Source organism: Hyperolius riggenbachi, chromosome 2 (assembly GCF_040937935.1).
Source record: "Hyperolius riggenbachi isolate aHypRig1 chromosome 2, aHypRig1.pri, whole genome shotgun sequence".
NCBI classification, from domain to species: domain Eukaryota; kingdom Metazoa; phylum Chordata; class Amphibia; order Anura; family Hyperoliidae; genus Hyperolius; species Hyperolius riggenbachi.
Genome location: NC_090647.1, coordinates 20,759,099 through 20,774,507, shown reverse-complemented (window position 1 = coordinate 20,774,507; position 15,409 = coordinate 20,759,099). Strand labels below are relative to the sequence as shown.

The 15,409-nt window shown below is 47.7% G+C and overlaps 1 protein-coding gene across 3 annotated transcripts in view; it reads left to right on the top strand.

Moving 5' to 3' along the window:
- Positions 1 to 15,409, top strand: part of NUMA1 (nuclear mitotic apparatus protein 1) — a 98,471-nt gene that overhangs the window by 42,946 nt on the left and 40,116 nt on the right. For all 3 annotated transcript variants that reach the window (XM_068266546.1, XM_068266544.1, XM_068266545.1), the window contains exons 4-10: positions 899 to 969; positions 1,082 to 1,170; positions 5,280 to 5,360; positions 5,441 to 5,531; positions 9,318 to 9,447; positions 12,746 to 12,903; positions 14,978 to 15,092. In XM_068266546.1, coding sequence (XP_068122647.1) covers positions 899 to 969; positions 1,082 to 1,170; positions 5,280 to 5,360; positions 5,441 to 5,531; positions 9,318 to 9,447; positions 12,746 to 12,903; positions 14,978 to 15,092 — 735 coding nt within the window. The remainder of the gene's footprint in view (positions 1 to 898; positions 970 to 1,081; positions 1,171 to 5,279; positions 5,361 to 5,440; positions 5,532 to 9,317; positions 9,448 to 12,745; positions 12,904 to 14,977; positions 15,093 to 15,409) is intronic.

Here is a 15,409-nt window from a genome sequence, read left to right as displayed (position 1 = left end):
TTGGGTACTATGGGAGGGTGTGGGAGGGAAATGGTTAATTATAAAAGTCAGTGTTGGGATTTTTATTAACTAAAAGTGAATTTTGATGTCCTCAGTCATTATTTTCGATTCAGGTAAATAAGTACGTGAATTGGAAGTAATGTGTGGCAGTGTAACAGGTAGATACAATGAATGCAGGCATCTCATAGATGGCAGCGTTCATTGAATCGGGGACTTAGATTAATGAATGGGAACTGCGCTTCCGTTCATTCATCTCTCTGTTAACGGGTGACGGGACTGCAAGGCTGCCGCTGAAGACTTATATTCACGGCCCTTGTACTTCAAGTGAAGTTTTGCCGGGTTGTGAATATACTGCACAAGGTGCAGTAAGTAGTTAATCCTCTTTGAATCATGTGGCCAGTTTTCTGAGTTAGGGCCTTTTTCCACTAGTGCAGAAATCGCAGCGTTTCCCCGCGCGCGAGCCGGACAGGGGAACTCTGCGTATCCAGTCAATAAGCTTAATGTCTGACTTGCATGCCGGTGGGATTTGGACAGCATGCTGCAGTTTATTGCAGCACGCATATGAATCCCATTAGCTTTGCATAGCACACTACAGCGATTTGGCTGCAGCTTAGCGGCAACCTGGTTGCAGAGTCCAATTCGCAAACCGACGCGGCTCCCAGTGGAAATGGGCCCTGAATTATTGAATAGGGAGAAGTAAAGCACCATGGTTTTTAATTTCAGAACTGCCTTGTCCATGATGTTGTATATGACCCGCCGACGTTTCGTGGCTGAGACATTTGAGTCTGAGTCGGTGGTTTCATAAACTGAGGAGTCTGATGATTTTTGTACCGACTTCACTGCTCTACACATTTTTAACTCTAGATACCCTGAACTGTGAGTTTTTCTTTTTCCTTAGGAATGGGAGCACAGAGGAGCAGCCGCAAATCCTCAACAAGTCTCTAGAAGACCGATTGGCGTTTTTACAAAGTAAGCGTCTCCTCTGGTCTATGCTGTGTCTGGCAGTGTGTGGGGGAATTGGGTTTGGGAGAGTTGTGTAAATTTGCACCGATTTATCACAAATGTTGTCTTTCCCCTGCAGGGCACCTGAGATGCGGCTCCAAGGCAGAGAACCTGGTCCAGTGGCAGAAGATTCTGCAGGGGGAGCACAGCGAGCTGGAGATATGCAAGGTGAGAATGGATCCAGCAGAGGGCAGTCATCTCCAGGCTCTGTAGTGATATGTTGGTGTCAGGCACTGTTGGGGGTACAGTCTCTCTGGCTTATTTTACCAGCAACAGAAAGTGTTAATTTCTCTAAGAGGGGTTTAACTAAAGTGAGAGGGATATGGAGGCTGCCATATTTCCTTACTTTTAAAGGGAACCTAAACTGAAAGGGATATGGACGTTTCCTTTAAAACAATACCAGTTGCCTGGCAGTTCTGCTGATCTCTACGGCTGCGGTAGTGTCTGAATCACACACCTGAAACAAGCATGCAGCTAATCCAGTCTGACTTCAGTCAGAGCACCTGATCTGCATGCTTGTTCAGGGGCTGTGGCTGAAAGTATTAGAGACACAGGATTAGAAGGAGAGTCAGGCAACTAGGATTATTTCAATAGGAAAAATCCATATCCTTCTCAGTTTAGGTTCCCATTAAACAATACCAGTTACCTGGCAGCCCTGCTGATCTATTTGGCTGCAGTAGTGTCTGAATCACACCAGAAACAAGCATGCAGCTAATCCAGTCACAGTTCAGTCAGAGCGTCTAATATGCTGCATGCTTGTTCAGGGTCTATGGCTGAAAGTATTAGAGGCAGAGGATCAGTAGTATAGCCAGGAAACTGGTATTGCTTAAAATGAACCAGAGATGAAGCACCCTCATGTATTTTACCATATATATCAGTGGGAACATTAGAGAAAACACCTACCCATGCTCTCTGTTTCATCCTTCACTGCTCAGCCTGTTTATCAGCCCTGATAAAATCCCTGACTGAGCATTCTGTCTGGCTTTGCTCAGGAATCATTATAGCTGAGTTATTATAGCAGAGCCACAAGGGGGCAGGCTTGGGCTTGAAAAGACATCAGAGAAGACAGACTCGGCTATAATGATTCCTGAGCAAAGCCAGACTGAATGCTCAGTCGGGGATTTTAGCAGGGCTGATAAGAAGCAGGCTGAGCAGTAAAGGATGAAACAGAGAGCAGGGTAGGCGTTTTCTCTAATGTTCCCACTGATATATATGGTAAAATACAAGAGGGTTCACTTTAAAGGAGTTATTGGGCTAAAATGAACAAAATAAGCGCTACTTACCCGGGGCTTCCTCCAGCCCCAAGCTCCCAGCATGTCCCTCCCCGTAGCTCTGCAGTCAGCCGGTCGCCGCCACTCCCTCCTGGTCCCCGGCGATGACGTCAGGCCGAACTCCAGGTTGGCCTGTACTGCGCAGTACGCTCTGGTCCACCTGGCGGTGATTGACAGCGCTGCTCCTGCAGGCGCAGTACAGGCCAACCTGGAGTTCATCCTGACGTCATCGCCGGGGACCGGGAGGCAGAGGCGGCGAACGGCTGCGGGGAGAGCTGCAGCGAGGGACATGCTGGGAGCTTGGGGCTGGAGGAAGCCCCGGGTAAGTAGCGCTTATTCTGTTAATTTTAGCCTGATAACTCCTTAAAAGCAAACCTGAAGTGAAAATAAACTTATGAGATAATGAATTGTATGTGTAGCACAGCTAAGAAATAGAACGTTGGTTGCAGAGGCTTCCCATGTCCTCCTCACCACACAGACCCCTGATATGCTCTGTGGTTGTACTGCACCTGTGCAAGTTCCACTGTGCGCCTAGAGCTCTGTAACAGCATAGGCTGTGTGCCCCCCTCCAGTTGCGCATAGAGCTCTGATTGTAACAGGATCGGCTGTGTGCTCTCCTCCAGTTGCGCATAGAGCTCTGATTGTAACAGGATAGGCTGTGTGCTCCCCTCCAGGTGCGCATAAAGCTCTGAATGTAACAGGATAGGCTGTGTGCTCTCCTCCAGTTGTGCATAGAGCTCTGATTGTAACAGGATAGGCTGTTTGCCCCCCTCCAGGTGCGCATAGAGCTCTGATTGTAACAGCATAGGCTGTTTGCTCCCCTCCAGGTGCGCATAGAGCTCTGATTGTAACAGCATAGGCTGTTTGCTCCCCTCCAGTTGCGCATAGAACTTTGATTGTAACAGGATAGGTTGTGTGCCCCTCCTCCAGGTGCGCATAGAGCTCTGAATGTAACAGGATAGGCTGTGTGCCCCCCTCCAGGTGCGCATAGAGCTCTGATTGTAACAGCATAGGCTGTGTGCTCCCCTCCAGGTGCACATAGAGCTCTGAATGTAACAGGATAGGCTGTGTGCTCCCCTCCAGTTGCACATAGAGCTTTGATTGTAACAGGATAGGCTGTGTGCTCCCCTCCAGTTGCACATAGAGCTCTGAATGTAACAGGACAGGCTGTGTGCTCCCCTCCAGTTGCACATAGAGCTCTGAATGTAACAGGACAGGCTGTGTGCTCCCCTCCAGTTGCACATAGAGCTCTGATTGTAACAGGACAGGCTGTGTGCTCCCCTCCAGTTGCGCATAGAGCTCTGAATGTAACAGGACAGGCTGTGTGCTCCCCTCCAGTTGCGCATAGAGCTCTGAATGTAACAGGACAGGCTGTGTGCTCCCCTCCAGTTGCACATAGAGCTCTGAATGTAACAGGACAGGCTGTGTGCCCCCCTCCAGTTGCACATAGAGCTCTGATTGTAACAGGATAGGCTGTGTGCTCCCCTCCAGGTGCACATAGAGCTCTAAATGTAACAGGACAGGCTGTGTGCCCCCCTCCAGTTGCACATAGAGCTCTGAATGTAACAGGACAGGCTGTGTGCCCCCCTCCAGTTGCACATAGAGCTCTGAATGTAACAGGACAGGCTGTGTGCCCCCCTCCAGGCTCGCTCGCTAGCACTCCTGAGTCTACCAATGCAGGTCAGATCCTCTGTATTCTTTCCCGCAGCCTCCGCCCGCTCTGTCAGATGGTTGTAGGTTAGGTTGATTCTAGGTGAACATTCAGCCGGAACTCCAAAATAGGAGTAGATCCTGTTGTTGCACTGTAGGTAGGATTTCTATAAGTCCACTATCCTCATGGACAGAGAGCTTTTATTAATTTATTTTAAGGAGCTATGTCTCGAAAATCTTAAAATTTTAAAATATATGTAAACTTATACAATTAAGAAGTACGTTTCCTCCAGAGTAAAATGAGCCATAAATTACTTCTCTCCTACGTTGCTGTCACTTATAGTAGGGAGTAGAAATCTGACAGAACCGATAGGTTTTGTACTAGCCCATCTCATCATGGGGGATACCACAGGTATTTCTTTATTTTCAAAATACACTTAGTAAATGGCAATTGCTCAGTCCAACTGCCAGAAAAGTGTGCAGCAAATAGGAAGGCTGGTTAGCATCTTTGTATAGAAACATTTTCAGGGAGTGTCTTTACAAAGAATAAAGGCCATGCTGAGAATCCCCTATGGAGAGATGGACTAGCCCAAAACCTGTCAGTAATGTCAGATTTGACAGCAACATAGGAGAGAAGTAATTTATGGCTCATTTTACTCAGGAAGAAACGTACTTCTTATTTGTATGTGTTTTTAAATGTTAAGGTTTTCGCGACCGTTCCTCTTTAAGAATTTATATAGCGCCGACATATTATTTTCGCTGTAGTGCCCCTTTAAGTGACAAGACTATATACTCTGTACAGCGCTGCCTCAGAGGAGCTCACAATCTAATTCCCCCCCCCCCCCCCATAGTCATATGTAATAATAATAATCTGAACATTTATATAGCGCTTTTCTCCTGTCGGGCTCAAATCGCTCAAGAGCTGCAGCCACTGGGACGCGCTCAGGAGGCCACCCTGCAGTGTTAGGGAGTCTTGCCTTGAACTCCTTACTGAGTAGGTACTTGACCTAGCCAGGATTCCACCCGTCTCCCATGTCAAAGGCAGCGCCCTTAACCAGTACACTATCCAGCCACCACAATATGCATTGTGTAGTGTAAGTACTGTAGTCAAGGGCCAATTTAGGGGGAAACCAATTAACTTATCTGTATGTTTTTGGGATGTGGAGGAAACCGGAGTGCCCGGAGGAAACCCACGCAGACACGGGGAGAACATACAAACTCCTTGCAGATAGTGCCCTGGCTGGTATGTGAACTGGGGACCCAGTGCTGCAAGGCGAGATCGCTAACCACTACACCACTATGCTGCCCCCATTCCTGACTGCTGCGGCTGACGTGTCCTCCTGACTCTCTCCTCAGGTCCTGGTTCTCCTCTTCTACGTCTCCAACATGAAGTGCAAGAACCCCCAGGAGTGGGAGAGCTATGACCACAAGACACAGGTGAGTATTGCTCACAGGTGAGTTATTTGTAGATCTGCAGGTGACAGAATACAGCAGTCAGTTTCCTGTCTCCCCCGCAGACTGAGCTGGCCTCCATACTGAGGTTTGTCCTGGATAATGAAGAAGATTTCGCTCTGGACGATAAACTCCTCCGTTTCCTGCAAAAGAAAGGTAAGCGGAATTGTGGCTCACCACGTGAGAGGCAAGAGATCTGCTTATATACTGTATATTCCCCCCCCCCCCCCCCCCCCCCCCCCCCCAACTTTACCAGTTAAAATATAGAGTTTGGGATGTACTCGCCGTATAAGACTACCCCTCTTCCAACGCAAACCAAATAAAAATTAAAAAACATCATATACTGGTGCTATGTATGAACAGATACTGGTGCTGCACTGTATGTGTTACCCAGCATATAACAGTATATAGGTGATTGGCTGGCTGGATTGGTCAGCTCTCCTTCTCCCTAAGTGGATTGGTCAGCTGTCCTTGTCTCCTTGTTTATCAGAGCGGCCGGTATGGAAGAATAGATTGTGCTGTGCCCATAAAACACGCCTCTTTCACCCTCTGGCCCCGCCCTTGTATCCTATTTACCTCCTTCTTTTCCTCTCAGATCTCACACATGTGCGCCTGCACCGCTTCACTACAGTCCTCAGCAGCGAGATCTGAGAGGCGGTAACAGGATAGGGCGTATCACTCGGCATCAATGACACCCGGCGTATAAGACAATCCCTGACTTTTCAGAAGATTTCAAAGGTTAAAAAGTAGTCTTATAAGCCAGAATATACTGTAATCAGAATGCAGAAACAGAAGGATTTCTTCACTATTGAGATATTGCATAAAAATGGATGGAGTTTGTTTGGAGTAACACAAATCCATACTATAAAATGTAACTTTTATAGTGCAAAAAAAGCTTTCAAATGTCACTACAATGTCACTCACCTATTCATGTAAACTATGCAGATACGACAATCAGTATTGCCATATAGACACTGCCTGATGTGCGTTTCACGGTGCAACTGCTGCTTCATCAGAGGCTCAGACTTGTGCACCACCCAAGCCTTGACCTATTAAAGCGGTATAAAACCCTGACATAATATCAATAAAAACATGTTCTCCTACTTTTTATATGCCATACGGTTATCATATTTGCATTTGTGCATAAGTACTATTATTCATTTAGAAATTATACATTTCCAAAAGTACAGTTTTTTTGCTTTGTGAGCTGACTTTGCATTTTTTCCTAACTGGTTTTATTCATTATGTATTGAAGCCAGAAATGCTTTGAGTTTCTGACTGTGTCCAGGAGCTTCTGCACAGTCAGAGAATGTCACACTCCTCACTTGATACATTTAAGTAAACACAAGAGAACATAATCTACAACTTTGGATGCGTCCAGATTTCACTGCACTGAACTTTCCAGCCCTGTGTGTAACCCTTTGAATGCTGTTTTTAGTAAAAAAAATAAAAATGGTAGACTACAGTCTGAAAAAGGGAAGTGCAACGTATTAACCCCAAGAAGAAAAAATATGCAAAAAGTATAATAAAACTTTTAGATTAGATGTGTGTTTTTATTGGATACACCAATACACCAAGGCTTGGGCGTTGTTCAAGTTTGAGCTTCTGATGAAGCGGCAGTGGGACCTTGAAACGCACATCAGGCAGTTTTGTATATGATATCGATTGCTGCATCTCTGGTTTATTATGAATGTGTAACAGACGCACAGGGTGTTTAGATAGGACCGTTTTTCTATATTGTCATTTAAAAGTTATGCGGATACATATATTACTCCAAATAATCCCCACCTGTTTTTGTTTTTAATTTTAGGGTGATGGGTTTGCCACAGGTAGGCCCGCTTGTTCTGTCTCAGGGCAATGGCATATTTGATGGCTGAGGGGGAATTGGTGTATTTGTATAGCGCTTTTCTCCTGTCAAAGCGCTGGTGAGGCAGCCACCAAAGCGCAATCAGTAGGCACTAGGAGTGATGAGGAGACTTGCCCAAGAAATCCTTACTGAGTAGGTGCTGGCTTACTGAGTAGGAGGAGCCGAGATTTGAACCCAGGTCTCCTGTGTCAGAGGCAGAGCCCTTAACCATTACACTATCCAGCCATTGTAGTGGGAACCCAGCCTTAAAGTGAACCCAAGGGGGTGGAGGGTGGCTGATGAGACACAGAGGCATGTTTCCTGCTGCATGACATGCCTCTGTACCCTCCCCCTCCTTTCCCCAGCGCCACACTATCACTCCCTGACATTTGCTGTCAATTGCTAACATTCCGTTTGTCGGCATCTTGAGGGTTAAGGGGCGTTATTATTCAGGAGATTTATTCCCTGCAAAAGGCCCACTGGGGGGTGTTCCTGAAAACTTTCCCCAGCTGCCATTGGGCAGCTCTGCAGCTCCCCCTGCCATTCCCCCGCCTCCCTGCGCTCTGCTCTGTGTGAGACACAGAGCTGTGCTTCCATCGTCGTGCCACCAGGGGTCACGGAAACTAAAGGAGAGCAGACCACAGGACCCTCGGAAAGCGTTGGGGATTGCGGCTACCTGATCCGGCCAGCCCTCCGCATCAGGTAACATGTTTTGATGTAGGTAAAATCCCCACCTCAGGATCACTTTAAAGGACAACTGAAGTGAGAGGTACTGTATATGGAGGCTGCCATGTTTATTTCCTTTTAACCTCCATGACCGCTGGAGGGCGCCGCTCAGGCCCCGCTGGGCCGATTTTCACAATTTTTTTTAAAAAAACCCGCAGCAAGCACTTTGCTTGCTGCGTGTTGGTCCTGATCCTAGCCGCCGATGCGCCGCTACCCGCCGCGTAACGACCCCCCGCCAAGACTCCTGTGCAGCATGGACAATTAGTGCCAGGCAGCGCTGAGGGGTGGATCGGGACTCCGTCTGACGTCACGACGACGATGACGTCATGGCGATCGTCGTCATGGCGACGGGGAAGCCCTAAAGGAAATCCCGTTCAGAACGGGATTTCCTTACGTGGGTACGCGGCGATTGAGCGTTACGGGCGGACGCCGCAGGGAGGTGGTATCATGTAGCTAGCGCTAGGCTAGCTACATGATTTAAAAATAAAAAAAAAAGTCCTGCACCGCCACCCTGGCGCAGGTAATAGAACGCCAGGGTGGTTAAAAAGAACCCGAGGTGGGTTTCTGACAATGCAATCCACATACAAAGGCTGGGTCTGTCTATAGAGCCCAGCCTCTGTTGCTATCTAGATCGCCCCTAAGCCCCCCCCCCTTGCGCTCTGCTATCCCCCATAAATCACAGCCACGCTATGCGGGCTGTGTTTACCTCTGTAGTGTCAGTCTCGGCGCTCCCCCCGCCTCCTGTACAGCGAGGGTGGGCTTAGGGGGGTTCTGGATAGCAACAGAGGCTGGGCAGTATAGGCAGACCCAGCCTCTGTATGCGGATTGCATTGTCAGAACCCCACCTCTGGTTCTCTTTAAGCAATACCGGTTGCCTGGCTATCCTGCTGATCCTCTGCCTCTAATACTTTCAGCCATAGACCCTGAACAAGCATGCAGCAGATCAGGTGTTTCTGACATTATTGTCAGATCTGACAGAATTAGCTGCATGCTTGTTTCTGGTGTGATTCAGACACTACTGCAAATAGATCAGCAGGGCTGCCAGGGAACTGGTGTTGTTTTAACAGGAAATAAATATGACAGCCTCCATATCTCTTCTCACTTCAGTTGTCCTTTTACAGTGGGCTACTCCCCATGGTAAGGCTGCCTCTGAGCTGTGTCTTAGCTGGCTGTAGACAGAAATGAAAGCCTCATTTTCAATAAACTTGTGTTACAAACAGGCTGGTGGCCATTTTACAACATAACCAGAAGTTTATTTTGCTTTTCTTCAGTTTGTGATTGTGGTGCTTTGTATTAGCAATACTGTGCTGTTCCTTGAATTAACACTTCTCCTGGTGCTTCTTTCCTGTGATGTCATTTCCTGTGACCAGGCCGGCCAGTCCCCTCCAGCGAGAGCGCGTCCAGCTCAGACGAGTCCGTCTCTCCGAATGTGTCCACCCGGACCACACAAGTCCGCTTCCTGGAGCTGCATAAAGTGGCTTCGTCTTCCAGCCTGAAAAGGTAGTGTTATCGCGACAGCCGGACTATATGTTTTATTAGCCCGACAGTCATGTGAGCAGATCTGACAGTTGAATCAAGCAAACCGCCTGTTATCAGTTGGTCTAGTCATTTGTACGCGAACACACGCTTGATTGTCGTCCAACAGACCAAAGACAGATGAGATTAGTGCAGTTTGGCTGAGCATGTGTACGGACCTTGAGACACAGGGATAGACTGTTTCATTGAGCTGAGACAAAACATTAAAGGGGCAGTACGGTGAAAAACTGTAAAATTTAAAAATCTGTGCAAACATATACAAATAAGTACATTTTTTTCCAGAGTAAAATGAGCCATAAATTACTTTTCTCCTATGTTGCTGTCACTTACTGTAGGTACTAGAAATCTGACAGAAGTGACAGGTTTTGGATTAGTCCATCTCTTCATAGGGGATTCTCAGCAAGGCCTTTATTCTTTATAAAGATATTCCCGAAAAAGGATTTAAACAACGATGCTGGCCAGCTTCCCTGCTCGCTACACTGTTTTTTTGGCAGTTGGACAGAGCAACTGCCATTCACTAAGTGCTTTCGAAAATAAATAAATCCCTAAGAATACCCCCATGAAGAGATGAACTAGTCCAAAACCTGTCACTTGTGTCAGATTTCTACTACCTACTGTAAGTGACAGCAACATAAGAGAAAAGTAATTTATGGCTCATTTACCGTATTTTTCGGACCATAAGACGCACTTTTTCTCCCCCAAACATGGGGGGAAAAGTGCCTGCGTCTTATGGTCCGGATGCTAGATGCCAAGTAGAAATCCAGGCACTGTAACTTAATTTCCTGGCGCTCCTATGTGTCCCCGTGGCAAACGCCTTATGTGTAATGTCCCCGCCTATGTCCCCACAGTAGTTGCACTACTTTTCGGGCTTGATTCACAAAAGAGTGGTAACTGTTAGCACAGCCGTTTTCACGCGAATTTTCGCATTGCGCGCGATCACGAATTTTCGCGCGAAACGATAACGTTTTCGTACACAAACGCGAATTTTTGTGCAAAAACGATATCAATTTCGCGGTAAAATTCGCGTTTGCACGCGAAAACATTATCGTTTCGTGTGAAAATTCGCGATCGCGCGCAATGCGAAAATTCGCGCGAAAAACGGCCGTGCTAACAGTTAGCACTCTTTTGTGAATCAAGCCCTTCATGTTCCCCCCACATGCCCCGTGTCTTTAGTTGTCCCCCGTGTCCTCTTATGTTCCAGCCTGTGTCCCCGGGCAATTACCTCTAAGAGGTCGTGTTTCCATGTGTAATCTTGTGCCCACTCGTAGCCCGCTGACTCGTCCCCCTCCGGCTCCTGTCCCCGTGGATCTGGTCGGCGCTGTGCAGGCTGGGGCTTACCGCTAAGTGACGGTACAGTGCGGCGATGTGAAGCGGAAAGCCGCCGGGTGGTCCATGCGTGCAGCCGATCCTCTCTCGCTCTTCACTTCCGCATACGTCACCAACGCGGAAGTGAAGGGCGAGAGAGGATCGGCTGCATGCATGGACCACCCGGCGGCTTTCCGCTTCACATCGCCGCACTGTACCGTCACTTAGCGGTAAGCCCCAGCCTGCACAGCGCCGACCAGATCCACGGGGACAGGAGCCGGAGGGGGACGAGTCAGCGGGCTACGAGCGGGCACAAGATTACACATGGAAACACGACCTCTTAGAGGTAATTGCCCGGGGACACAGGCTGGAACATAAGAGGACACGGGGGACAACTGAAGACACGGGGCATGTGGGGGGCACATGTGAGGACACAGGGGGCACATGTGAGGACACAGGGGGCACATATGGGCACATGTGAGGACACGCAAGAAGATACAGGGCACTTAAGAGGACAGAGGGGGGCATTTAAGAGGACACAGGAGACAGATCACACAGGGAGACAGAGGAAGGCACAAGGGGGGGGGGGGAGAGGGAGACACTAAAGGAACAAAGGGGACACAAGAGGTACAAGGGGGACATAATTGAGGGGAGAAGAAGATCCACAAGATGCCCCTGCACCATGGATGCCCCAGGTTTAGTATTTTTTTTTTTTTTTTTTACCTGGCTTTTGCCCTCTACACCTAGGTGCGTCTTATGGTCCGAAAAATACGGTAACTCTGGAAAAAATGTACTTCTTATTTGTATATGTTTGCATGTATTTTAAATTTTACAGTTTTTCGCTGTAGTGCCCCTTTAAGTTATTAATCGTAACACAAAACTCTGGGATATCTGAAAGTCGTTTTTTAGGAGTAGGAGGATAGATACAATTGTTTCTCATCTCCTTGTTTTCACTTAAGTTTCACTTTATGCAACTCTAGTGTTCATCCACGGATTGAATGCTACTAAGGACGAGCGTAATCAATTTAGCAAAAAAGCAAAATTGTCACGGAGCATGCGGAAGGCAAGGACCAGGCACAGGGGGTTTACTTACCCAAGCCACCGCTTCTCATTGATGCGCCCCACGCCGCTCTCCATATTACCAACACTTCCGCCTTCTAAACCAGAACTTCTGCTGTGAAGGCAGTACTGTGGTGCAGATGGAGAGCAGTGTGGAGTGCATCAGGAAGGGGCGGAGGCTTAGGTGGGTCAACCCCCCTGCGCAGTCCATGACCTCTTCCTCTCACACCCCAGGACAATTAATGGACCAATATTGCAAACATTTTAAAATTTAAATTACATGTGACCGCATACAAATAACATTTCTTCCAGAGTAAAATGAGCCATAAACTACTTTTCTCCTATGTTGCTGTGGCTTTCAGTAGGTAGAAGAAATCTGACAGATGGGCTAGTTTTGGACTAGCCCATCTGCTCATGGGGGATTCTCAGGATTACTTTATTTTCAAAAGCACTTAGCAAAAGGCAGTTGCTTTGTCCAACTGCTAAAAAAGTGTGCAGAGAGGCTGGCCAGCATCTTTGTACAAATCCTTTATAAAGAATAATAGCCATGCTGGGAATCCCCTATGGGGAGATGGACTAGCCCAAAACCTGCCAGGTTCTGTCAGATTTCTACTATTTGCTGTAAGTGACAGAAATATGGTAGAAAAGTAATTTATGGCTCGTTTTAATCTGGAAGAAATGTGCTTCCAATTTGTAGGTTTTTACATGTATTTTAAATGTTACAATTTTTGTAATAGTGGTCCTTCAAATCGATGTGTCTCCTCCTGACTACTGATGGTGCTCTCACACTCGGAACCAGTGAGATTCGGATATACCTGAAATGCCATTCCTTATAGTTTCTATAGTAATTTAGTGTTGGCTGTGGCGTGTGCTGAACCTGATGATGTCTGTCCTGCAGCTTCCCTCTAGACTCCCCCTCCTCCCCGATGAGCGAGGTGCTGCACTTGCCGCAGTTCCAGATGAGGAAGCTCCGGAAACAGATACAAGAAGGGCGGGAACTCCGCGATGAGCTGGACCTGGAGCTGTCAGAGACCAGGAAGCGGCTGGCAGAGAAAGGTGAGTCTGAGTGACACCGGGGATAGCTGGGATTGCCCGAGAGTACCTGTGATGCCTTCTGTGTCACTGTCACTGCGAGATGTTAAAGGGAACTGAACATCATTTTTAACTCCCAGGGCAGCTCAATAGCACATTAAAAATGCATGCTCATTGGCTCATTAATTAAAAAAACCTCATTTTACATTATCTTTTTACATTATTTGCCGGGAATACACCATGAGTGTTTTTTGTTTTGGCAGATGGATGGCTCGATAGATCCTTTTTAACAGGTCTGATCTGATTTTGATTGTTTTTCTGCTCGATTTTCTCATAGAAGTGAATCAGAAAATCGATCAGCCAGTAAATCTGCTGAAAACACTCATTGTGTATTCATAAGGGTGAATTCCAGGCAATATTCTTCTACTTCCTTTGTCAGCAGGCAAGCAGTTCACAAGCAGCAGAAAATGGAAAGCAAATAAGGACTCTTTTAATTAGACTTAATTGCCCAGAGATCAAACGGGTTTGTTCAGCATTAGGGAGGGAGGAGGAGAGGGGATACTGTGCTCTAAACAGATAAGATAAGTCAAACTTGATGAACTTCACACCAACCCTGGTTAAGGGCAGTGAAAAGGGAGCAGGGGCGATTAACCACAAGCTGCTAAGAGCCATTTAATAACTCCAGCTTACTCGCACTTTTGGTGCAAACTGTGCACCTTGCAGTAGGGCGAATCGCACGCACTTCTTGTGGTTTTTGATTGGTCCAATTCCAAGTTCTATACGATTTGCAGAAAAATTCACATGCAATTAACATGCCATCCAGAGTTGTTAGCATCTCATTGGACCATCTCCAGTCATGTGACACGCCTGACATGCTTCAGCAAGGATGACTAGATCTGTCAACGAAAAAAAAGACGTGGCTTATGTGCAACCACCGAAAGCAAACCGCTCAGGATATATCCTAGCTGGAGGAATACAGTATGTACTCGCATATAAGCCAACCCGCGTGTAAGCCGAGGTAGCCACTTTCCCCCAGAACCCAGGAGATAGTGATTGACTCGCGTATAAGCCCCCTGCCCAGTATAGCCCCCTCCACAGTAGCCAGATGTGCTCCCAGTACAAGTCATCCCCTCTCCCCATAGCCAGATGAGCCCCAAGATCATACAGCTGTGTCTCAAGACACCACAAGATGGCGACATAGATATGAGACACAGCGAAGGATCACTGCACCGCTGACACGTTGCTGCACACTCTGCTCCACATGCCGGGGGACACAGGTATTCTTTAGCAGCACACTGCACACCATGTTGCAGGGGGTGGGCGGGGCACGGACACAGCAGGGAGGCAGCTGGCAAGAGCAGGATCACTAGTGCACAATCCTTACGCTCCTCTGCCAGTAACAAAACCTACTCCACCATCCGTTCTGCTCCACTGACTCACATATAAGCCGAGGGGGTAATTTTGCAGCACATTTTTTTTATGCTGAAAAATTAGGCTTTTGCGCAACTACATAAGGTATATTTGTAGGTATTTTCTGCAGGAAGTCGAAGGGGAAAGTCTTCCTTACATTTCATTATATTGCAGCATTGTCGGTTTTACACTTGGGGTGGGCACTGTGGTGAAATGCTCCGCCCCCTCACTTTGCACCACAACGCCTAAATATCGATTCATGTGACCATGTGGCAGATTGCGCCAACAGGGTCATATGCATAGCGCTGCCTTGCACGCTCTTCGCATCCCGTCCCCGCCTCTCACCCAGTGATGTACTTCCTGCTTGACGGGAAGTACATCACTGGAATTCCCAGCTTCGCCGCACCGCCGTCTCCAACAAATTTCTACGTTGCCCATTACCTTCCAGGCATTCCACCGCTGCGTTGACGCGGATGTCGCACACAAAGCGCTGTCGGTGGCGAATCGGAAGCCTCCAGCGTGACGCGGTAACTGTACTGAGCCCCAAACCCTTTCTTTGCTGTTGCATTACTCTGTGAACAGAAAGGGTAACACAACACAAAAACGTGTCTTAAGGGTAAAATGAGCCTAAAAGTTTTTGGCGAAGAGAGCCAGGCGTGTAGTGAAGTATTGTGTCCTGTCTTCTCAGAGGCCCAGATCTTCCTCATGCAGCAGAGGATTGAGCGCCTGAAGGTTCTGAATGAGAAGCAGACGGACCAGCAGGAGCCCCGCGAGCTGGAGGAGCTGCGAGAGAAGAACGAGAGGTAACCGGAAAGTACAGTCACACTAGCGCGCTTCTGACTGCTTTTCAGCAACACCTCAATGTTACTAATGCTAAAATGTGCACACGTAGGAAAACATGGTCACCACTAGGGGCGCTGTTGCGGGATAAAATCTAGCACGGCGTCAGCCTCTTTAGATCAGCACTTTGATTGCCAGTGACCTCCCCGCTGCACCATGCAATTTAGATATTGCGTGGCACATCTGGGCTTCCACTAGATCCAATACATTGCCCCCCTTCGGGACCATGCTATGCAATATTGTTGTTATTATTATTTATAAAGCCCCAATATATTACGCA